Source organism: Poecilia formosa, unplaced genomic scaffold (genome assembly GCF_000485575.1).
Source record: "Poecilia formosa unplaced genomic scaffold, Poecilia_formosa-5.1.2 Scaffold133, whole genome shotgun sequence".
NCBI lineage: Eukaryota > Metazoa > Chordata > Actinopteri > Cyprinodontiformes > Poeciliidae > Poecilia > Poecilia formosa.
In genome coordinates, this window is record NW_006800072.1 from 537,519 (window position 1) to 562,770 (window position 25,252).

At 38.0% G+C, this 25,252-nt stretch overlaps 1 protein-coding gene across 3 annotated transcripts in view; it reads left to right on the plus strand.

Moving 5' to 3' along the window:
* The first annotated feature begins 1,197 nt into the window (after positions 1 to 1,197).
* aff4 (AF4/FMR2 family, member 4) overlaps positions 1,198 to 25,252 on the plus strand; it is a 31,600-nt gene continuing 7,545 nt past the window's right edge. The window contains exons 1-15 of one of the 3 annotated variants that reach the window (XM_016676370.1): positions 9,402 to 9,625; positions 15,444 to 15,573; positions 18,470 to 19,258; positions 19,496 to 19,534; positions 19,720 to 19,806; positions 20,040 to 20,067; positions 20,188 to 20,239; positions 20,418 to 20,507; positions 21,192 to 21,336; positions 22,294 to 22,710; positions 22,798 to 22,927; positions 23,075 to 23,199; positions 24,369 to 24,454; positions 24,773 to 25,013; positions 25,120 to 25,208. In XM_016676370.1, the coding sequence (XP_016531856.1) occupies positions 9,609 to 9,625; positions 15,444 to 15,573; positions 18,470 to 19,258; positions 19,496 to 19,534; positions 19,720 to 19,806; positions 20,040 to 20,067; positions 20,188 to 20,239; positions 20,418 to 20,507; positions 21,192 to 21,336; positions 22,294 to 22,710; positions 22,798 to 22,927; positions 23,075 to 23,199; positions 24,369 to 24,454; positions 24,773 to 25,013; positions 25,120 to 25,208 (2,465 nt within the window). In that variant the 5' untranslated portion in view covers positions 9,402 to 9,608. Of the gene's footprint in view, positions 1,497 to 9,401; positions 9,626 to 15,443; positions 15,574 to 18,469; positions 19,259 to 19,495; positions 19,535 to 19,719; positions 19,807 to 20,039; positions 20,068 to 20,187; positions 20,240 to 20,417; positions 20,508 to 21,191; positions 21,337 to 22,293; positions 22,928 to 23,074; positions 23,200 to 24,368; positions 24,455 to 24,772; positions 25,014 to 25,119; positions 25,209 to 25,252 lie in introns of those variants that run through there. The other 2 variants (XM_007562032.2, XM_007562031.2) reach the window with 2 other exon arrangements.

A 25,252-nucleotide genomic window follows, 5' to 3' on the forward strand; every position in this document is an offset into this window, starting at 1 on the left:
TTAAAGTGTGTTTGGTGTGGAGGAGGTCAGCCTTTGAGGCTATAGAATCATTTTGGGGCCAAGAGGTCAACGGCAGTGAATGACCTCCAGTGAACTGGTCCTCTATTCAGAGCTGAGACACCCCTTAGCAAAGTACAAAACCTTTTGGTTGTTCTCCACCTTGGGGGGATGTTCACTGATTAAAAGATAAAACTCCCATGTGAATGGTTATTTTTTATATTAACTCAAATCTGATTTGAATAAAAACAAAAACTACTGATTTGAGTGTAGTTTTTTTTTCTTGTCATCAAAATATATTTCTTATGTAATCAGAGGAAGTGATATTAACAGGTTTGTGAAAAATATTCATAGGTATTACTTTACTGCTTTCAAAGACTTCAGAATTACCCACAAAGCTAAATAAACTCACCAGGTTCTTGCAAAATCAACATCCATATTGCATAACTATATGCAAAACGGAATGATGCATATAGAAGCGCATTTGTATTTATTTATTTATTTATTTATCCTTTCATTTATTTCACAAAAGTACGTAACAATCGGAATAGGTCATTCACCTTTATGGTTAAATAACAAGCTCTCAAATGACCAGCAGGGAACAATGAGACGTGCGTGATTCCCTTCTGTACGTCAAAACATGGGCAACCTTTACGTCACTAAAATGCTGCGTTCAAGTGCAAGTGGAATTATCCCAAGTTGCTGGCCTCGAACTCAGTGTAAACAAAACAGGTTTATTTGATTCTCTCAATTAGATAAAGTAATTTTTACTCAATGTAGCCATTGAACACAGTATTATGCATAAAAACAGGGAAAACGTGCAAAGATTTATTCAAATGCACAGAAATAATTGTAAATAAAAGAAAACAAATTTCAAGGAAACATCTATTGCATAATCCTTAGACATTAAAACCGTTATTTGGAAATACTTTTTAAAATTAATTTAGCAGCGTTTTCACATGTACGATTTTATAGCTTATATACCTTATGTCATATTTTGACAATTTCTCTTATTTCTTGATTTCATCCCTTTTAAATACTTTTTGTCTGCTGAAGATTGGGTTTATTTATTTTTTAATTCTTATTTTGCCCTTCAGGTGCCTGTTTTTCTCATTCTTTTATTTAAATAACAACGGTGTTTAAGCTGTTCAGTATTTTTTCAAAGGATGGTTGTGTTTGACATATTTCTGACGGATAGTGAATGCAACACTGGCTGCTGCCATCCACTCCTGTCTGTTGTACCTGCTTGGCTGCTTAACTTAGCTATCAGTCACTTTTATTTAGATATAAGAATATGAACGACAGAAAAAATGATCCCGTTTTGCTTCTCATTTGGCGTGCAGTTGCGGTTTGAGAAAACCATGGGAACCGTCCGTTCGGTTTCAGTAATTTAGCTGTTTAGCTGAGTCCATTTTGCGTCTAACTGGAAGTGGAAAAAGACAAAGAGAAAAGAGCTTTCCAACAGCTAGAATGGTTTGGGCCTAAAAAGAAGACAAGAGGTAAGAATAGTCACTGTCGGGAAAGGTATCGTTTCTCAAATGACCCTGCTATGTAATTTTGTTACGTTTGAAGTGATTGTTATCTTCAATTTCCGTAAAAAATAAAATGCTTTAAACAGGCTAGCCGCTAGCTTAGCACCTAAACGCCGTTAGCTAGCAAACGTTCTGCTTAAAGACGCAGGTAGTCCTGCGGGTTAGCCTCTTTTTAAACCTAAATTAGGTTAGAAATTGGGTCTTTTTTTACTTCTGTTCATGGGAAACTTTCTTTATTTTACAGCTAAAGTGTAGAGAGTACTTTTGTACGTGTTTTGGGGATTTCGTTGTGGCAAACTGAGTCAAACATTAAGGTGGAAGCTATGTTGTTTTTGTTTCTATAATGTAAGTCTAAAAGCCTCACATTTATGTTTTCTGCATTAAAATTGCCTTTTATTACTTGGGAAAATAAATATACACTTTGAGGTAAAGTCACATTGTTAACAGTTAAGCTCAGAATCCGCTGTTGATATATGTATAATGTACAAGATTATGTAAGAGCCCCACTCTGGATACTCCCAAAGTTGGTAAGAGGAATTTGCAAGTTGTTTATTTTACATACATTTGTTTTGTTTCTCCAGTTCTATGTGCAGCCAATTAAAATTCATACTGATGCAAAAGTATAATTTGTTTTTGGAAGGAAAGCTGACTTCAGTTTCTAGGAAGCCTTTTTTAAGCGACGCACTGGGGGAAGGGCCAGAGCATGCACTACAAGTGTAAAGTTCCCTTTTGTCAGTTAAATACATAAGTCAGTAACTTGATGCAGTCATCAGAGTTTCCTTAGACAAAGCAACCTCTGTCATCTGGCTACAGTTGCCTTAATCAATCACCCAAAGATTGAAATCAGCCAATTCTTTTGAATGTTTTGAATGGATTTTGTTAATTCCACTGCAAATCGGTATTCACTGAGAAAAGCGTCTCCAGATTTGAGATTATGTAATCAGCTGAGTTTCTCTGTAATATAATGTAATTATAGTTGAATTAGACTTTGTGTCTCTAAATAACTGGATTACATTGGCATAAATTTGATTTGTGTAATTATATATTTCTGAATAATTGGATACAAATTTGACTTGTAAAATACTTTAAGATGTAAAGTTTTGAAATGACATGTTAATAGAAAAGGTGATGTAGATGTTTAAAACAAGCATAATTGACTTCAACACAACAATTTATAGGAAGATATTAAAAAGAACAGGTGTGCCACATGAGCAAAAGTTCCTTACCTGTTGATTTTGGTTGACACCTCCCTGGTTGGGTCATTTTAAGGTCAGGGACTGTTATGGCAGGTAGATTTGAACCCTCACAGATTTAATCAAGACAGAGCTTAGACATAAGCCGTTTGGATGATAAACAGTCCCGTGTTGAAGTCTGGTGCCTTATTAAGTGGATTAAACATTACCCTATTCAGAAATTTGACTAGTTAAAATAAGAATAATCAACCAGAGATTAAAATTGGCCTTTTTTTTTCATTTGATCTAATCTGTAATTTGTAGGTCAAGAACTAAAAAAAAAAAATCTGAACTTAAAAAATAGTCATTTAAGGGGCACATGCTTGAAAGGGATTTTTTTTTCCACTTCTAGATTTAAAACTACTACCTGTATCAAAAAATATTGAGCACATTTACTATTTTACACATTAAAGTTCTCAAAATCAGCAGGTGAGCTCTTTGGTGGAGTGAAATTAAATCTGTATGATCAGTTTTTCTCTAAATCCATTTTATTCCACCTGAAATCATTATATTCCCAGTTTATGATGGTAGAAATGTACCTTGTCAATGTTCAAACGTCCTATTATTGCATGTTTGTACAAAGGCAAAAATTAGCAACAGTTCTCCTTTCACTTTTATGTTTTTCAACACCATGATTTGGCAAAGAAAGCTATCCAGGGTCAATGGCATTTTATCACACTTATTGAGCAGCAACATGCTCTTGCCAAACTTTGAAGGTTTGCTTTGTTTTATACTACTGGAAAACAAAATTGAAGCTCTTTGACTGATTAATTGAGCCATGTTAAGATATTTCTAAATGAGGTCTTTGACAAATTTGTCAAAAATATTTAACATATACTTTAAAGTCAGATAAGCTGTTGATTAAAAATAGCCAATTGTGTAACAGAGGTTAGTTTTCCATGCAGTTCTCTGAAGCCTGGGTATAACAGTTTGTATTTGCTTGCACTGAAGACAAATGCAAAAGCAAAGTAAGATTAATGCCAGATGTTAACTTCACCAGATGATTTGAATGATACTAACAAAAACAAGCAGCTAAAGCAAACAACACATTAGTAATGTGTAACTGTGCTCCCTGTGACACGGCTCGCACTGAATTCGCATCCTGTTTAAATTTTGCCTGGGGGCTTCTGTCAAGCTGTTTCCCTTGTTGCCACGGCAAAGGGCACATGCTCTATGAAGATGTTTCAGTGATTTGTTCGTCCAGTCCAGACGGCGCACAGAGTGTGTGTTTTCTTTGGCTTTGAAACAGTTGGTGTACACTACAATGCAGTTTTCCTGACTGAAGGTTTTGGAAATAAGAGATGCTCGGTTCAGGCCAGATTTCTAAAAGACAGGATGGATTACCTTTTTGTTAAAAGTTGGATTCAGTTTAGAGGTTAAAATCATATTGTTTTCATAATGCAAAGACAGCTGATACTTCTGAGCATCGGCTGTCAGAATTTAATTAGATGTTGGTAAGGTTATGTATTTAGGTCTATAATCAAATAATATTTCTTTAGCTTGACAGGGGTAAGTTGCTTGAGTTGCTCTCGCAGAGTCTGCCAACTCAATTAGTCCAAATCTTATCAGCATCAGTAGCTGTATTTTTTTTCAGTCTCTCAGAGCTCTTGCTCACACAGCAGAAAAATCTGCAGCTCTCTGTGTCCTGACCTCGTGCATCTGTTCTTCTGCTTTTGTTCTGTAGGATGAGAGTTTAGCTCTCATGTGGCTACGCAGTGCTGTGAAGGTGAAACTCATTAAGGCCGTTCTGCTTTCTGTGATCTGGCGCAGACATGGACTGTGAAATACTTTGTTCTTGCCTCAAAAATATTACAATACCAGCCTTTGTGTTGTGTTTGGGGGAGTCAGATGTCTCATAAACACTAATGGAATTCATTGAGCACAATGTCCTTTGTAAGCAGGTTAAGTGCTTTGCGGGAAATAGAAAAAAAAAAAGATGGATCAGTGTAACAAACTGTAAAAGTGTCAGAGTAGGATGTTCTACAAAGAGTCGTTTGCCTGAAATGATCAAATGCATGGATACAATTTATGTGTGCTATGTTGCTATTTTGCAAAGTTATATATTTAAATTTTGGGGTTTAATTTTCGTCATTCTTTCTGCAGAATGACATGATTAGGCACAGACGAGTACCCTGTTGTTACTGAGGAAAAGAAAGTGTCGTATTCTCAGTAACAAAGTTCTCCTGTGATAATGAAGTCCATTTAACACGGTCAGAATGTCTTAATAAGCAATTAAGTAAACGCACAAGAGTTATCTAAAGGCTACTTTAAGCTGCTCCTAAACAGGTGTTGCCTTCAAAACAAAATAAAAACAAAACTGTGTAAGTAGAAAATACAATTTCTCAACAAGCCAAAAAACAAAAACATTATTTAAAGACCTGTATTGCTAAAGTGGGACAAACAAAATAATTAAAAAAAAGTTGCTTTGCTGTCAAATGTAACATTGGTTTTTGCAGACCTCATTGTGTTGAGCTTAAGATTCCTCTTTTTGCTGTTTTAAACAGTGTTTCCACTGTTGGTTACAAAATATTATCAACAAATGCTTTGTTAACGTATGGCAGTGCTGTTCCTGTTTTGATATTGCAGCTTCTCTATTAACATTGTATTTTGGCAGATTTCTAGTTGGACAGATCGTGATGAATTTTTCAACAGTCTTTCTCACAATTTTAATAAAGACAACAAAATATTGTGACTTAGAATTATACGTCCATTGCCAGTCTTAAAGGTTTATATTGTTTCCATAAGTAGTTTAATAAAGTCTCCATATATTAGAAAACTGTAGTTGTAGCAGTAATGTTTGATATTTGTAGTTAGGAGTACTAACTATAGATAGTGACACTTGTTTTCATGTGTAATCCCTGTAAATTGTTGATTTAACTGAGATTTTGTTTTCTAACCCAGCACTCTGACATTCAGAAGCGGAACTCAGATCAGCCATCTTCGTATTTGCTCTGAATGAAGTGCAGACATGTAGCAACACGTGGAAAATACAGATTTATTTTCATTTGCTTGTCAGATCTTCTCTGACTTCAGTTTAAAATGCCTTTCAGATACTGAAAATTACTAACTTTGAGTCCTCTGTAGTCCTTTCTCAGCATGTTTTGTGGTCAGCATGACAATATAATAGTATAATTTCCTTAAAACTGCTGTTTTCACACCTGTTCAATCCAAACATGGTGTTTTGAATTCCTATTTTCTTGGAGCAAGATGAATCTTGGAATTTCTTTTAAAAACTGACCAAACTTAATCCAGGGTTCGGACAAATGTTGAAAAGTTTCTGAAAAGTAGATTGGTTTGAATGACGCATTCTTTCAGCAAGGTAACAGGAAGATGTGTGTCATGTTCCAGTTGCAGTTTGGCAGAAAGTACCCAGAACAGTGTGTTACCTGTGTTGGAGCTCAGAGTTGGAACATTGGCTGATTGAGATGGGCTAAAAGCAAACATAATCCAGGGTAATATCAAAGTTCACTTTTCTTGAGCTATGTTCAGTTCAAATGCCAAACCAAGCATTTAAATTATTGTTAGGAATTTTGTAAACCCTGGCTATTATTGGTCACAAACTATGAGTTAAAGGTAGCTGTAGTTTATCTGGAAACGAACAGACTTAAATTTGCACCTGAGATTTTCACATCATGAAAACCATTATTTCAGGACAGTTTCTCATTTTTTGTACTTTGCTTTGATTATAACAGCAGCCCTCAGGATTCCTCCCTAAACAGCTGCTTACAGAGGAAAGGTTCAGCTGAATTGATGCTCTCTCTGGAATTCCTGCCGTCAGCAGGTTCACTTCAAAAGCACCGGGGTGGGGGGCGGCTCTCACCCCCGTCTGCACCCATTTCTTCCCCGTACTTTTCAACTGAGGTGCATTGGATGTTTTTTTGATAGCTATATCAACATAGCTGTGAAAACATTTATTTTTCCTTTTTTCTTTAACAACCTGTAAAACTTTGAGTGATGCAGTTCAGCCTTGTAAACATTTATTATGCTTTTAATAAATATTCATGTGCACTCTGTTTCAGAGATACTTGTAACTTGTGCAAGACATCATTCAATGTGTTACACCACAGTATTTCTGGAGTCAGCTTTTTTCATTCTGTAAAACATACCAGAGATGGATTGGATCTGCTGGGGATAAAAAGCTTTCTTTAAGTATGAGGTTAATGAGCATTGTTTTGTGAGGAAATCTTACTTTCAAGAGTGGAATACTGTGCAACCTGAGCAATTGTTCCTTGTTGTAATAGGATCTTCTTAGCTGGGCTTTTGTTGCTTTTAGTAACAAAAGATTTGCATATTGCTGGGATCAATGAGGACAGATGATTTGAATTGGTACCTTCAATGATAAGTAGAAATTTGGATGAGCTTTACTTGAGGGGATTATTTGTTTTGAATAGATGTGTGCTGATAAATTGATGCCGATGTCCTTAATTTTGGGTAAAAGACAATCAGCCTGTACTTACATTTGAAACCAGTCTTATCCACTGATTTTATATATGTCTGCAAAGCTCTGACTTTTTTGCTCTGACTTGTCGGAGGGCTGACCGATGGATCCCCCACCAGGTCATGTCTGCATGTGTGCGGTTAACAATGGTCACCTCTCTGTTGCCAATCCATCATCTTTGTCTATATATTTAACAACTTTTGAGACAAAGCAAATTGGCATCGGCCAAAATTGGAATTGGCAGATCAAGCTCTTTATAGGTCTGTGACTGGCCAAAACTCTACAATCAGTGCACCCCTAGTTTTGAAGAAGACTTGTAGTGCGTTAGGTAGGATTGTTACAACTTTTGTGAATCCTGTGTTTATTGGCCTGTCATGATTCATTATTTCTCTTAGTCTTATTAAGCAATACTAATGAGTGATGGGGCTTTCCAGTGTGTTGGCAGAAATGATGACATTCAGATATCACCAGAGAGGAAATCCTGAGGGCTCAACAATTTCATCCAAACCTCCAATACAGCAGTGATATTCCTTCATCTGGTCTTTATTCCAAACTGTGGGATTTCTTGTAGGTTTCAAGAACCTGTACATACTGCAGGTGGTAGTTTTTAAATGAAACTACTCCAATTCTGACTCACCATGTTGAAACAGGTTATAACAAGCCATTGATATTTGCCATCTTTAATCAGTCAGCCACCAGCTGATATTTTCAGAAATCCTAACAGACTCCAAACATGGTTGTTCTCGCCATGTTGCAGGAGTTTTACTGAGGATTAGCTTTTGATTGGTTAATAACAGCTTGTTACTATAACAAAAATGTTTCTCATTGATCTGCAAATCAAGTACTGAAAAAGCTTTTCCCCCCATTCCATAAGTAAAAGCTCTGATCATTTTAAATTTTTACTGCTGGTACTTTGATGGGCTCATTTTGAGTTTCTCCTACTTCATTTTCTACTGGACTTAAAAGTACTAACTTGATCAAATAACTTTTTGTGCTGTGGTCTTTAGAGAAAAAATATTAATCGCAATTGGAAGGTCATAACCCAAAAAAAAAATTGGTAATCATTATAGGCTGGGAAAAGCTGATCACCCTTAAAACATGAATAACTTGTTGCTCTTACTGTCTTACTTAAAGGCTTTAGAAAATCACAAAATGCCCCTCACAGAGGATTTTTCTTAAAACCAGCTTGTATGTAGATAACTCAAGATTAAGTAGTTTTATAGTTTCACAACATGTACTCGATGGAAACTCTTGCAAAATGCGGTGATGCCACATGTGCCCGCTTGTTTCATCAGCGTGCGTAGCTGATGAAAATGTGTCATGTTTGTTAGTGAGCAGCAGCAGGGTAGAAACTTGTGCACTGTCTCTTTAACAGACTCCATGGGTGCTTTGCCTTGTGCCTGGGGCAGAGTGGGGAGGAGGGAGGGAGTTTGTAGACTGAAAGATGGATTCTGATTGGCTGTTCAGTGACATCACGCAGACAGAGGGCCTGTGGTGTAAAATAACATCTCCTTTTATGGGAGGAGGTGGACAGTGCCACTCTCTGAGAGAGGTGAGATTTATTTCTCTCTTATTGATCCCATTTCGTTCTTTTTGCTCTTTTTGAAATATTATTTATTGTCAGACTTGTATTGTTATGTTTTCATACTTTGATTTACTCTTCTTAATTTTTATTTTGTAATATGTATTTCACTCCAGCATATTTTCAACATTTTCTTTAATAACTTACTCACATTCAGTTAAAAACAGACTATTTAACATTTAATAACAGTTCATCCAGCATTCCTGATGTTGCATATTCCTAATTATCTGAATCTGTCCCCCATACAGTTAGTCATTTCCACTGTTTGTTTTAAGTGCTTTTTTTTATAAAGATTTAACTTCCTACTAAATGTACATATCTACAATTAAAATGTCTGGACAAAGTGGCTCTAAAGTTAAATTCCTTGTTTGTGTGCACAAACTTTGCCAATAAAGCTGATTCTGATTATTCCAAACAGCCTTCCACATACATTTGCACCCCCAGGCTCTATTCAGCTCTCCAGGTCTCCATTCATGCTTTAACAACAGAATGGAAACAAAAGCAGCCTCAGCCTCTAGACTTTACCTTGCATGTGACTCCCCCACTGTTTGCAGACTTGGTATCTACCCAGAGCAGGCAGTCCCCTCCCCTCTCTGAGTCAGATTTGTCTCCACTCCAAGGAAATGCACTGTACCTTCGAGTCTAGTAAAGAATCTGGAGTTGCAGTCTTACAGCTGGACGCTAAAAGATAACATTTACTGGAAAAGGGGCTTCAGAGGCGGCGGTCTGTGCTCAGGTCAAGGTTGAGAAGTTATGACGAGAGAACTTCTGAATCCCTAGGAGATCCTTTGAACCCTTCTTCTTCCAATGTTTCAGTGGTTGAGGCCATGGCCTCTCAGTCAGGGTAAGACACACAAGTTCTTGCTTAGTTGCTCTTTTTCTTCTTCTTTTTTTATCTCGTGTCCATCGAGAATAAAATCCTCCAATGTTTTATGCCCAACTTGGATTTCTTTTCTCTGTTTGCTTGAGCTTGCATAATGACTGTGACATAGGCCCTGTCCTGTATTCATGGTGATCAGATAACCATCGGCTCTCCCTTTTTCTTGAATATAACACAAGGTCTGGGTGTTATGTTGTGAGTTGCAGAGAGACAGATGAGCTGATTAATTTAGGTACAACGTGACTGGAGTTCCTAACTCTGGAGACTTTGACCTTTTAAGTTTGGCAGACTATTGATTTCACTACAGTTACACATGGATAATAATAGTATTTAAACTTAACTGAGAGTTAGACAGCAACAAGAGCATTTTAATAAACTTTGCAGCAGACTAGAAACGCTAACTTTTTTTGTTGGATTAGTGTAGAAGGGCTTGGACTTCAGATGTGGGCTTGGCCAAATATGCAAGTCAAAGTTGACCTGACTGTAACTTTAAGCAATTATGCGACATCAGAATTACCATCTGTTTGATATTGATGTTTCCAAAACAACCTAGACTTTATAAAGATATTTTGGGGGGACTTTGTAGAATTGAGGTAAATGGTGTCTAACATGCGATTCAAGTCACAGATTGTACATTTTGGAGGTTTATGACAAAATAGTAAGCTTGTATAGATTAACCTAACTGACAGGAACAGTTTTAATCTGTCAATTACTGTGAAAAGGTAAATTAAGAATGTGCCCGGTGTATTCTGAGGAATTATGAGTAAGACAGGAAACACACCTTCTACATTCATGTAGTGTTGACTGTAGCACATTAAATAGGTGTGCATTTTATTAATAAGCTCAACTTACCACTTTGGTTACCTTTGTACATAGTCGCTTTTGTATATTGTGGTCCGTTGGGTGCAGTAGTTTTAATTTTAGTAGGTTGTAAAAAATTGTGTAGTGCAAACAAACACATCAGAAATGACCTTTCACTTACAAGAATTGTTTTTCTCCAGATCAGTTCAAAATACCCCCTCTAACCTTTTATGTTTAGCAACAACATCCTCCAATCCTCAAAGTGGTTATGAGAGGTTTTTTGTTTGTTTGTTTTTTAAATGTTGAGGTTTCATCATGTCAAAATTACAGGCTTTTTTTCTGTAGGGCTCCAGGTTAATTCACCAATTCATGCTGTTTTGAAGCCACAAGTAGCACTTGGGTGCTGATCATTTAACTGCTTTAGTCTTGGGATACCTTTTGAAATATTGCACGTTTCGTAAGCCAACCTTATTAAAGCCACTAACTGGTGCTGTTTTCGCAGCATTTCATATCTACCATACTTTAGTTTTTACCTGGCAGGAAGACATTTTATATTTGCTTTGATAATCAATGATTTTATCAATGTTTTAATCAATGATTTTATTACGTATTTTCTAGGCACATAGTGCCATTTTATAGCACAATCAAGTAGCTGCTACTTTGTGTTATAAAAGTGCTGTATATATATAAAAAAACAACCTAAAAGAAATTTGACTTTGCAATTGTGTCTGTCTCTTTAAGAACCGTGTACTCTTTCTGACACTCCCCCTTCAGCACATAATGGCAACAGTGCTCCTCCATGATATCATTTACAACTGTTCTTAGGAGAAATGAGAAGCATTTTGTATGATATGCTCAACAGACACACAGTTCCACCAGGCGTTTGCTAATTGATGCTGCCACTAGTCTGGTGGAGTTGAGTGGAGGAGGGGTAAGCTGGAGACTGAAGCTTCAAGGCAGACCTCTCAGTAAATAGGTGGCATTTTGTGAGCAAATGTGTAGGCAGCCTGTTGATTGCTGTCAGAGATGTTTTCAAACATGCATTAAAGAATCAAAGCAACGCTCCAGGTGTATTTTTGACAAGGGAATGACATTAGAACATGATATAAAGAGGTCCAAAACGTTGATTTTATATAATATCCCCTTTTAAAATTTAGCTAGTTAGAATAGTAGAGTATGTTCATGACAATTTTTTATATTGTCATGAACAAATACTTGTTTACGATGGAAAATAATCTGAAACGCCATCATTTAGGTACCATGGTATCATTGCCTTTTTGTAGATTGAAATGGCTGTCTTCCCATCCCATCCACCGTCAGTTTATTTCCATGTTGAATGGCAATTAAAGTGCTTAAATATCACATATCTGTTTTAATTATGTATTTTCTGAAAACTTAATATCACACCCTTTATCTGGTTATTTGAGTTCTGATCCCCATTTGGGCCAGTTGCCTTTTATTTGTTTGACAACAGATCAATCCAGAATAAGTCTGGACTGCCTCCTGCTTATAGATCATTTTCATTTAATCCATAAAACCACGATACACCAAAAAGGTTTTGTTTTTTTATCATCTGTTGAATTTGCCAGAGGGAACGGACTCCAGTTTTTATGAGTTGAGGCTTAGTCTGTACAAAATGTCCCGAGACAAATGACTCCATCTTGTACCCCAAAAAGTCCGACATGAAGCGGCCAAAACTACAAAGTTTCAAAGTGGTGAAAGGGTGGAATGCTCTGCTTGCTTTGTCCTCGGAGCAAATGCTTGACTAAGCTTGAATCTATCCAAAATGTACACTTTGCTGCTCATTGTTGTTCAGCCCAAGTTTCATTAAAACTTATTTTTTCTCCACTGATGACTTCCCTCTTTTTCCACTATTTTTGTTTTCTGGTTTTGGAAAGGGCTCAAAACTAAAACCGACTGCTGCTTCATGCGTTTCTCCACGTCTCTGCTTCAGCTTGCTAAAACCAGTAACAGAGTCAGTTGAGCCTTGCGTGTGACGATTTCCTGTAGAGGTCTACCACAGTGCGACAGTCTCTCACCCCTGCTCACAAACATCAACAGATCAGGTCAGTTCGTGGTCTGAATGGACGCAAGCTTTGTTTACAAAAGATCCGGTTGCCGGGGGCCTTTGATTAACATTGTGGTAATGGCGGATCATTCACACATGCAAACCCACTCCCTGCTAACATCAACGAGCTTGTTTGCATTTTCAATCCCTATCACTTTGGTACAGGAAAGACGCCGTAGCTCGGTATCAGTTTCTGTCTGAGCAGTCAAAAAGTATGGAGCATTATTTCTCCAATGCTTTTTCTTAAACCACAGGCAACATTTATAGCTTGAAAGACCCTCAAATGAAAGCTTGTTCCTGTGAGTTGTGAGGTAAAGGAGACCAAATAACTATCATTAAGCACAGTTTACTCAAATGTGGCTTTAGTAAATCATCCGCACAGTGAGCTGTTGTAGACACTCGATGTCTGAAGGTGGTAATCAGTGGTCGGGCCAGTTGTAGTAAGTTTGTCATCATGAAAACTATTTTGTTACTTTTTTGGTGCTGTCCTAATTCATCGCTGTGCTGTAAATCAAGTGAAGTCCAGAAATGATGCATGTTGTACATGTTTACTGATTAAAACCAGGTTGAATTTAATAGTTATGGTTTCAGTCACTTTACTTTCTATGAATATTTCTCATCTATGAGGGAATCTAATATGAATGTTAATGTGTATTTGGGAGTGACTGATGACGTGAAACATGTTTGTTTTAGAAATGTAGAACCTCTGAACAAGTGGTCTTCAAACGTTATTCTGATTTGGTTTTAGTTGCTGGTTCTGATGACACATTTCATCTACGACTCGTTTCCTACAGGAAGCTCGTGATTTCACATGGACACTTCCCCCAGTCTTGTATTTTAATGCTGAATTATGCGTCATGCGTTGTAATAGCACATGAATGAAGTGTGTTTAGTAATCTAGGAGGAGGCTGGGCGGTTGCTGTACAGTCACACTTCGTCAACAGGCGCAAAGTTATTGTTTTCACTGACGGATTTAGAGGCTGTTTGTTTAAAGTGGCAGGTAACAAGCTGAACTGAAATGAGCTTGTTCCCATTTTTAAAATTCTGCGGCTGCTTTCTGGTAAACATGGAGCACATAAGGGAAAATACTCATTGGCCCTATGTCAGATTGGAATTAAGGAATGCTTATGTTTTGTCTGAAAACATGTTTTAATCAAATTGATTATAATATAAGATGAGAGGTTTTCATGATCCCTCGGTATAACGCGGTTCACCTTTCGCGTTGTCACTGCTTCGTGGATTTTTTTTTGTGCAGTTTTTTTCACAGTGCATTGTGTTCTGCATCCTGATTGGCTAAACAGTCTCAGCGGTTCTTCTCTACCTGTGTGCCAATAACGTTATGGTACTTAAATACAAGTAATACAGCTTGGCCATTCAGGAGATGAAAACTGAAACTTTGAATGCCTGCTGGAAAAAACTGGCCAGAATCAGCGCAAAACCCGACCGGAGGCTCGCTTGACGAGATCCATTGCTCTGCCGTAGATACAGCTGTGAATCTCGCAAAGCAGCTTGGAGGAGACGCTTTAATGACATGACTCCGGATCACATTAAGGCCCGATTGATGCACATCTGCTGACCTGAAAACAGGTTTTGTTCTTTGGTTTCAATGTAGAGTATTTAATTATGCTGTGTAATAATTGTAAAAACTAAAGGTAACTACTTCGCGGATTTCACTTATCGCGGGTTATTTTTAGAAGGCAACCTCCGCGAAAACGAGGGATCACATTATGTAAATATAAACTGTTGTTTGCACTGTCATGCTGTAAAACTGGCTCTAATGTGGTGCATTATGTGTGTGTGCTCAATGAAAACATAAAAACTACAGTAAAAGGAAACTGTTTGACACTTCGGTGGTTTTATATTTTGATAGTTTTTTTTTTATTTTTTATGTTGTGTCTAAAAGTACAAACGGCAAATAAGGTTATTATTAGATTGCATGGTTCCTGAGGGTTGGAATGTTCAAGTTTTAAGAAAAAAAAAAAAAAAACTAAATTATGGAACAAGTATGCGCCTAAATTTGGTTAGATGGCATTCCCAGATCCAGGATCCAATTTCAGACGTGGATGAACGTGGTCTAAGTAGTGACCTTCACTTGTTCTGATACAGCATTCTGTTTTAAAATGTCACTGGTGAAGCCAAAATCCATTTGGTTTGAACAACACACCTTTCTGCCTCTTGATTCTTTGTAGATCATATTGTTTATGTTTACTTTGCAAATAGTTTTGTCAAAATTCTCTCTGAGTACCACCAAAGGCAGCTGAAGTATGACGTTTGGTATTTGCACCAGGCCTTGAAAACCTGAATTTATTTTTTTTGCTTCTTAGTTGGATTAACATTGATGTCCAAATAGAAAACAAGGAGCAGAGAAGTATTTTTAAACTAGTTTTAGTGAAAACTGATCTTTGATTCCACTTTTTTGTTTGTTTTTTTGTCAGTTTTGTTCATCATGTCAATAGTTTTAATACTTTTTGTGCCAGAAGGATAGAAAAAAACGGTAAGACAAATATTGTGAAAATAATCTTTGCCTATGTTTTTTGAGAAGATTAAACATTGTTCTTACAATATTACATCAGTGCTGTTGGTTGTTGCGTGTAATGACATTGACCATCTGCTCAAGAGGATTATTTACAGTAGAAGTCGGAAACTGAATTGTGTGACGAGCCTAAGCTTATTAGAGGCTACTTTCTCCGCTGGTCATCTCTGTTATTGTCTCAGTGTGTTCTCTTGATGTTATACATGATGGCAGCCTGAAAAATGTGGTAATGTTTTATGAAATGTTGTGGGGGAAAAAACAACCAGGGAGCTTTCTGCATACTTCTGTTTCCTGTGCGACCTAAAATTGTTCATTTAAGATCATGTGAGCTGGCGTAGCATGTTTTTATGTTGACTCGATGCTCTGTTTTGTGTTGACAGCAACATGAACCGTGAGGACCGGAATGTGCTCCGAATGAAAGAAAGAGAAAGGAGAAATCAAGAAATCCAACAGGGAGGAGGAGAGGCCTTTCCAGCAAATTCCCCCCTCTTCCCTGAACCCTACAAAGTGGCAAGTTTTTCTTTTTTCTTTTTCTTTTTTCTCTCACAGATGGTATGTATCTGATCAGTTAACAGGTATTTGCGACATAGCAGGAAGTGAAAACTTCATTATCAAGAGCTTTCACAGCGGTGCAGTTGTCACTGTTGCGTCATCTGCTCAATGCAACAGGAAAAAAAAACACAAGATACGTTGTTGTGTTCCGACATGTCTGAAAAGTCTCATAGTGATGCTTCATCTTGTTTTAATCCAGATAATCTCAGAGATTAAAGTGTGTTATGATAATGATTTGTTTCAAAGAATATTAGGTGATTAATGTAGCCAACTTTCAAATCAGAAATCAGTCTGCTGACAACTCAAGTCTGTCAGCTGTTAAAAGTAAACAAAGCAGCTCACTACGTTGGTGTTGCACTTCCTCCCATGTCTTCCGCATTATACCTGCATGTGCAAATGTAGGCCAGCCAGCTCCTGTCTGCCAGTTTAATTGTAAAGAGGATTTTAAGTTCTCTGAACCAGTTCTAATCTTTGCCACTAACCAGATTTGAACAGATGTAAGTGGCTCCTCTCTCTTAGCTGGAGCTAGCCATCAAACAAGCAGGAGGGAATGTGTTCTGACAGGTTGTTCTGATGGGAAAGCCACCAGAGGTGAATGAGTGTTAGGGTGTGTGTATGTGTGTTTTGGACCACAACAAAGTGAAAGATGAAAGCTGACATTAAAGATGGAAGAGTCCTTGACCTTTATCAATAAAATACAGTTTTTACTGTGCAGATTTTCTCAAGTTTTCTTTGAAAGTTGCCTTTTAAAATGAAGTTGACTTTAATGGTAAAGTTGTGCAGACTAAGAATGACAAAAGAAACTCTTAAAGTCTCAATTTTTTCGAACTGTGGGTATCTTGCCAACTGCTTGTGCGACCCTTATATAAGCTTTAGTTTGACTTTCTGACTGTCATGCTTCACTAAGTGGAAGTTTACAGCGTTATGCTTAAAAGGCCGTGTGCACACACAGCTGCAGCTGCGGCCTCCCGGATCTAGACCAGTGCAGCAGGAACCTTTTTATGGGGCAGAGTTTATATGCTTGCTCATTCGCGCAGAGTGAGGAGTATTTAACTTTCTATAAACGCTGTTGCATGTAGCACATTTTATTCTAATTTAAAACAGACGACCTATAAGCAACACCACTCAAATCAGTCTCTTTACCAAATTATGCCTCAATTTAATGAGACCTGAAAAGGACAAAAAGCACGTTGAGTGTTCTTGTTTCTGTTTACATTGCATCTACTCTAAAAAGTTCCATACAGGTAAGCAGAAGTAGACATTAGGTTAAAAAATATTTGAATTTACTTTGTCTTTTGTATGATGCTTGGTATCTGAGACTAAACAATGAATTTTGTGGGGTCAGTTTAAAATGGAGTTCATTTTTAAGTTTTTGTTTTGTTTCTGTTTTTTTTGCCTTGCAGTTTGAAAAAACTCCGCTTTGTTTGAGTAAGTTTTGACTCTGCTATGACCCCTGAACTGTTATGGTTTGTTACAAAAGTGCAATACAATCAGTTTTGCACAATGGACTCATTGTTTAATATGCTCACACAATATTTATATTGCTGCACAGCTCTAGTACTCTGCAAACGCAGTGAGAAGTGGTGCAATCAAGCATCTTTACAAACTAAGACAATAATGAAGCTGTAATGTTTACAGTTTTAAACTATAATCCTTTGTGTGAACTCTTCTCAAATTTACCCAACATTTTACTTAATGGTCATAGTTTAGTTTGACTTTTTTCATTGCTGTTCGCAACATCGACTGAAACCAACAAACTAGAAGCCAAAGAGGTGCTACTACTCTTCCTCCAGCTGTGCTAATGAGACCCAGGCCCCATGCTAGCAGGAGGTGCAGGAGTGCACGTTATGACCAAGCCGCTAACATTTCCTGCTGCAGATAACGGCTTGTGTTTCCTCACCCTTGGTGTGAATCTGACAAACAAAATGGAGGTGTGGGACTGCATGTGAAACTGGAGACTTTGCACAGTCTGCAAACAAATCAACTGGAACCCGTGGCCCTCAGAGTGATTGATTAACCTCCGTACCGACGTTGACCCTTATCTCAGTTCAGAAGGGCTGCTCAGAACTCAGAATAAACAAATGGGATTGGTGAGGCTCTTGGGCTAGTTATGGTTTGGACATGTTTTTTTAATCCATCACTAGTGGTATAACTCTTGATTTCTTTTGTTCAATGATGGTGTGAAACTTTGTCATTGTTTAGGGTAAATTTAGAGACTCATCCAGTATCATTTTGTGTCTGATTTCATGGTTTAAAAGCTGTGATCTGCTCATAACAGCCTTACAAGATTCTGATTTATCTTAAAGAAAAATAATTGCAGATTTAAAACCAGCATTGAAAATATTTCTTTCTAGTGCCTCTGGTGTTGAAGCAGAGGTGACGTCTCACAGTGTGAGTCAGAGAGAAGTTTCTGTAAACGGGGATTAAAAATTCTGAGGATTTTTTAAAAAGGCTGTTAGAATTTTCAAGTCTGGCATATTCAACAAAAATGAAAAAGCTTCATAGTTATATTTGAAAGTGCTTCATGCAGTAAACACACCATGCTTAGAAATAGTGCAAAACAGATTAGATTTTTACATATCAGACCAGTTAATGGTCAGGGCTGATTAGGCTTAAAACCTAATCAGCCCTGATTAGGTTTTAATCAGGGCTGAAGTGTCAGTGTATGACACTTCAGGTCTTACACTGAAGTGTATGACCTCCGAAGCAAAAACTACACAAATACATTTTTTTTTATTTTCCTTTTCTGGCTCATTGTTACCTCAACTTCCTGTTTTTACTTATTTCTGATATCTGCATTACTCATTCTTTGCTCGTTATTAATCATCACTCCATCATCTGGTTCTTTTCTCAGGCCAGCAAGGCAGATTTACTGTCCAACCGTATCCAGAGCATGTTGGGCAATTACGACGAGATGAAAGAGCCGATTGGTGACACTCTTCCAAAGCTTCCGGGTAAACCTTCGAACAGCTCGTCTTCCTCCGAGGAGAAGTCCGGCCCGCCTTTGTTTGGCGGAGACCAGCGAGGTGTGGGTAGTGGAGGTGGTAGCCAGAGCAGTAAGTGGACTCCTGTAGGCCCACCACCGGGTGGATCTTCCTCTCAGTCACAGAAGCGTTCCGGACTCTCAGGCGGACACGGCAGCCAGAGAAACAGCGGCAGCAGTAGCGGCGGCAGCAGCAGTAGCCAAAGAGGGGAAGTGCGGGAAAAGAAATCTAGTAAGCACAGCGGAGGCTCGGAGCACTCGAAGTCTCACACTTCAAGTCCGGCGAAGGGTTCGTTGAGTTCTTCCAGCAGCCACTCGCGGAGCTCCTTGTCTGCTGAACAGCATCACCACAAGTACCGCAACAAGTCACCCAGAGACAGAGAAGCTAACTGGGATTCCCCCTCACGGGTTCACACGTCTTTCCCCAGTGGGCAGCACTCGAGTCAAGCCTTCCCTCCGTCGCTCGTCTCCAAGCCCAGCTCCATGCTGCAAAAGCCCACAGCTTACGTGCGGCCTATGGATGGCCAGGAAACGGCCGAACCCAAGAGCTCACAGGCCGAAAGCTACGGCGGCCAGTCACACAGCAGCACCATGGGAGAGGTGAAGACCATGGGCAAAGCTTCGCTTACAAAACTCAAGATCCCGTCACAGCCTGTTGAGGTAAGACATCGTCTATAAAACTTATCAAGCTAGAAAATAATTTCTTCACGACTATTAAGGGAATAAACAGAACATATTTCTGCTTTCGCAACAACATTCTAACTTGTGATGTATAAAAACAAAATGTCTGAAGGATGACTCATGGTGCTCTAAGTGGAAGCCTCCTCACCTGTTCTATTGAAATCATGCTTATGAAAACATCAGCTAATCATTAAAGTAATGATTTTTTTCCAACAGGGATCCGGTGATGCCAACTGTGTCGATGAAATCCTAAAGGTAAAAACGGGTCTTTTTCTTTTAAATAGTTCATCAATCATCAGAATACAGAGGGAAACAGTATTGACTGAAATTATTCAGCGTTACCCTGGTCCTAATCTCAGTTTTTTTACTCCTTGTGTTTATATGCTGCTGTGTGTGTGCACGCGTGTGTGTGTTTTTTCTGAATTCCTTTTTTCTTTCAGGAAATGACTCAGTCATGGCCTCCTCCACTTACAGCCATCCACACTCCCTGTAAAACAGAACCCTCCAAGTTTCCATTCCCCACCAAGGTCAGCATTGTGCCAGCAGTTTAACTCATTTAAGTGATTCTCTGATTGTTCCATAAGGGCAGTCAGGCCTTTTCTTTGCTTTTATGAGGAGGAAACAGCCAAACCTTATTTTGCAAAACGATGATGATGATAATTATTATTTTAAATTGTGGATTTAAATATGCCAATCAGACAAACTTCAAAGCGAAAGAAAAAGAAAAAAACACATTTTTGATTTTTCTTGTTTACCTTAGGATGCACACCCTTTTCCAAGCGGACATAGTAAGTTTTGCAATTCAAATTTATATTTGCACTTTTTGTTTTTTTTTGTTCATGTTGACAATTAATTGTGTACCTACTATGTATTTCTGTAAAGTTTCACTTTAATTTTCTTTGTCTTAGAGCGTGGTAGTTCATCAAAGAGCTCCAGCAGCCACCAGCCTAAAGATAGCACGTAAGTGTGTGGCTTGTCAGAAGTGCATGTTTTTTTTTTCCTTCTTCATTGATTCACATTAAAATTTAAATAACTACATTTGTTGTCTTGGACTTAATAAAAACTAGACAAAACTCAAGCCCTGGAAGCAGCAGTTGTAGCACTTAGCTTTCATCATCTCAAAATTTTGTTTGCTCAGCATGCTGAAGGAAGATCTGATAGTAAGCAGCAGCGAGGACAGCGATGGAGAACAAGAATCCAAGAATGCCTCAAGGAACACATCAGCAAGGTGAGGTTGGCAGCATGAAGAAGTCAGTGTTGTTCGAGTCCATCAGGTTGTGACTTAAATGGCATTTTACATTTTATTAAAAGTGGATTATTTCAGTATGCATATTTTGGGATACTACGTTTCTAAAACTGGCCCTGTAGTGTTACCGTCTGTTTTTTTTTTTTAATAAAATGCCTACTTAGAGCCAGCATCATATCTGCTTAGCAGTATGAATCCAGCCATTAAACATATTTCACTTTTTGGTACTACAAAGTTTGTCTTTGTTCTTTTTAATTAAGCTAGTCAGAAAATATTACAACCAAACCTTTCACCATTATTAAATTGCTTTTGTTTGAAACAGAAAAGATAAGTTGTAGAGCCATTTTCTTAATATTTTAATGTTGACATAAATCTCAGCAATAATCTTATAGAGTGAATCAATACCTGCTACGTTTAGCATTATAATGCTAACTTACTTAGCATTGTAAAAAAAAAATAGAATGCTAAATTTACCAAAAATCAAGATGGTACATGTTAAAAAATATTAAAAATTTTGTTTTAAATCTTAAAAAAAACAAACATAAATATTACCTAAAGTCATATGTCAATTTAAATGTTTTATGTCCTCATGGTGGGTGAGAGAATTACATTTACCTGTTGCTGTTTGTAAGATTTAAGCACTTTCTGTTTTTGTCCATCCGACAGCAATAACAGTGAAGCTGCCGAGCCGTCTAGGGATGACTCGAGCAGCCACAGCGGCTCCGAGAGCAGCTCTGGTTCTGACAGCGAGAGTGAGAGCAGCACGACGGACAGCGAGGCCAACGAGCGCCCACGGACCGCCTCTCCTGAAGTAATCACTCACTCAACATCGTACTAAACTGTGGGGCCGCAAAAAAAACATTTAGACTAGATAGGTGTGTCTCAGTAAGTTACAAGAGCAACAAAATGAAACCCATATATAGATTTACACATAGTCAAATATTTTAAGTTTTGTTTTTCTTTTACTTGGACAATTATGGCTAAGAAAAACAAAAAACAAAAAAAAAAATCTGGTCACCATTATGGACCAAACATTTGGTTCATAAATTTTGGAAACTGTATTTTACTTAAAATAGGGCGGAACAATAGTTCAATAACAATATATATCGTGGTAGATATATGATCAGTATCAATAGATAATATATCTCATAGAATATTCAATATGTCAAATATTCATTGAACTGTTGTCCATAAACAGTTCAATGAACTGTTTATGGACAACAGTTCTGGGAAGAACAGTTCTGGGAGGATTAGGCAGAGGAAAAACTTTGCTGTTCAACCTTTCAAGACCAGCTTAATAAGGCTGGTGGCATCAACTAACTCACTCACTCTTTGGTTACCAAGCAACAACATGTTGAGTAACTTGCGCAGTAGTAGTTTTAGGTTTTGCCTCAAAATTGTTTAAAAATATAAAACAGCAACGTGGAGAGAAAATGGTGGATGAAACAGGAGAGGTCACGCCACTACTTGGCAATATTTTAGCTGTTAAAAATATAAACTGATCAATAGTTATTGATATCAACTGTTATGAAGCGCTTATATTGTGTTAAGTTTCTCAGCTGTACTGTCCAGCCCAAAGATTTTTTTTTTTTACAGCCTGTTCAACTGACATAAGTTTTTTTTGTTTTGTTTTATTTTTATTTTTGGCCATGTTCCTGAGATGCATCAATAAAATGTGGAATAGTGTTTGTAATTTTGTAATTTTGAACATTGTATTTGACTTTCCGATTGCCTCTCTTAATTCTGCGTTCTGCTGTTTCCGCTTCAGCCTGAACAGCCTGTGACCAACAAGTGGCAGCTGGACAACTGGTTGATTCCACCCAAATGTAAAAAAGAAGGCCGAGACTACAGCTCCAAAGACTCTGCCCCCCCACCACCCAGCAGGGACAAGGGTACCGAGGGTGGCCGGGGGCGACAGAAGTCCCCCGCCCAGAGCGAAGGTGGAACAAATCCCAGAATACGAGTCGGTAAAAAGCAGCCTAAGAAGTCTGAGAAGCCCCCAGTGGTGGAGGAACCCAAGGGAGGTCTGAAAGTGGAGACTGAACCGGCTCCAGAGATTCCTCCTCTCCGGCCCATTGCTGCCACAAAAGGCTCACGCAAACCAAGCATCAAAAAAGAACCCAAGTCTTCTCCACGGCCGTCGGCAGCTTCTGTCACCACAACCACAGACAAGCGGAAGACCAAGGCGCAAACCAAGTCTCGTGAAATTCTTTCTACAGACTCTTCTTCGTCTGATTCCGAGGGAAACGACAGCATTCCGTCCTCGTCACAGACTCCCAAGTATACGGAGAGCATCCGGACTCCTGTGTGCGTTTTCTCGCCCATGTTGTCTCCGCTCAGCGACCCAGAGGAGCGCTACCCCACAAGACAACCTCAGCAGCAAGTTTTACTCGTCAAGATTGGTTAGTCAAAACTTCTTATACGCCTTACAGTAACATGGAAAAAATTTCCTCTGTTTGGTGTGATGTATGTTTTTTTTAACCGAGGTGTTCCTTTTATTTTGGACGAAATGAACCCATTCCCTTCCCTTTCCTTCCTATTTCGCATAGATCTCAGCTTGCTGTCGAGGATCCCAGGGCGGCCCTACAAGGAGCCTGCAGAGATTAAAGTGGAGAGGGAAGATTCTCAAGATCGAGAAAGCAGTAAGCAGAGCAAGTCCAAGAGGAAACACAAGGTAGGGTTTTTTATTACGAAGGTTTTTAATGTCTTAACACTGGAAATAAATATATGTAAAGACATTCTTAACATCTTAAAATGTTTAAAAAAAGAAGATGGAAGCGTTTCTTTGGAAATATCCTTCCCCTTCTCTCTTTGCTTATCACATTCAGTTGTCTTCCACTTTTTTCCATTTCATATTTTAGCCGAGCTTAACCGTTTTTGTTTCTGTTGTTTCATCATCATTTATTTGTACATATATGGACCATAAATATTTCTTCACATTTGTAATTAAATACATATACTAATATGTAAGACTATTTACATACACATACAGGTGCATCTCAATAAGCTAGTATATCATCAGAAAGTTCATTTCAGTTATTTTTTTCAGTGACGCTCATTTACATTTACTACACATACAGTGATGTCAAATATTTTCATTTTGTTGCTTACAACTACTAACTCAAATTTCATTTTGTCATTACATTAGAATATTACATACACACAATAAAAGACTGTAAAAAAAGAGTCCAGTATCCAAGCATATGTATTTAGAAAGTTAAGTGAAAGGAAAAAGTCTGTTAGAAAAGGAGGTAAAAACAATAATCAAGGTGATCCAACCAAACTGAACAAGTCAGATAATTTAAAGGTCATTTAAAAAATAAATTGTTTTTATTTAATATTACAAATTTCTTATAAAAAAAAGAAGCGGTTGTTTCTGTTGCGGTCAGCTAGGGCTCCACAATGTGTTCTGATTATATGGTCAACAGCAACAGAGTACACAGCATTAAAATCACTCCAAGTTAGCTAATATATTCCAGGTGTTCAAGTGTTTTTCTAATATCATTCAATGCAAGAGGAATAATTTCTGGATTTTATGGCCATGTGGATACGCCACAAATTGAATTTTTACCAAAACAAGTGTCTCCCAAGGCTTTGAATGTGGATCAGAGGGGGAAAAAGAAGCAGAAAAAATGTCCACAGGGCTTTAAAAATGCCACAAAAATAAAAGAAATTCAAATAAAAAAAAGAGAGATTTATCTTTCACTATTGCAAAAAACAGGAATACGTAACGCATAGTACAAGTTTATAGGTTGTTAAATTTAAAACAAGACGCAAACCACTTATAAATCAAAGTTTTCCTGAGATTTTTTGATGTTTTTTTTTTTTTTTTTTTTTTTTCAGACCGATGAGGAAAGCACGAAGCCAGAGAGTAAGCGATTCAAGCCAGATGATAAAACTCAGTCTCCTCATAAAACCAGCAGTAAAGAGTGAGTATTCTGTCTTTGTCCTTATAATGATTCACTCCACTCTGGCCCACTTGGTGCACCAGCACTGCCTCATTTTGTAAGGAAAAGCAAATGTATTCACAAGCTTGTTTACTTCTCTTACAATTCAGAAAATAAACCCATTATCATTAAGCGTAAATCAGAAATTCACATGATATGTGCTTGTTGATTACGTCTTGGTAATGAAGTACCTGTAATGTTAACATGTCGTCTTCCTCTGTTTTCACTCTAAGAACTTTATAGCTGCAAATTATGTCTGTTATTACAGCTTTATCAGAGCAATGCTTTGTATTCCACCAGGTCAAAGAGACCTTTGGAGAAGAAAGAGGAGCCGGTACCCTCTCCCTCCATATCGGGTCCTCTGCGGACACCCAAGTCAGACCATCCAAGTCGAAAGGGGACGGTAAACCAATCATCCACGTTGCTATCGAGCAGCAGCACGAGTAAAAAAGCAGGTAGCCATGGCAGCAAGGGTAGCTCCACTTCCAAACACAAAAAAGGAGATGACAAGGGACGAAGCACGCGCGACGGCAAAGTCGATGTGAGGAAGAAGTTCTCTGTTTTCATATGTCCAAATTTACAGAATCACAATGTTTTTTTGTCCATTACTCTGTTTTTCTAATGTAACAAAACTTGTTTTTCTGCAGGAGAAAATATCTACTAACCAGCTGGCCGTGCCTCCTCTTTCCACGGACGGCTCTAGGTCTCAGAGATCCAAGATGGTGTTTGAGGACAGGTAGGAGGATCCGTTTCCTCTGTGGGACAGAGAGATTGCTGTGG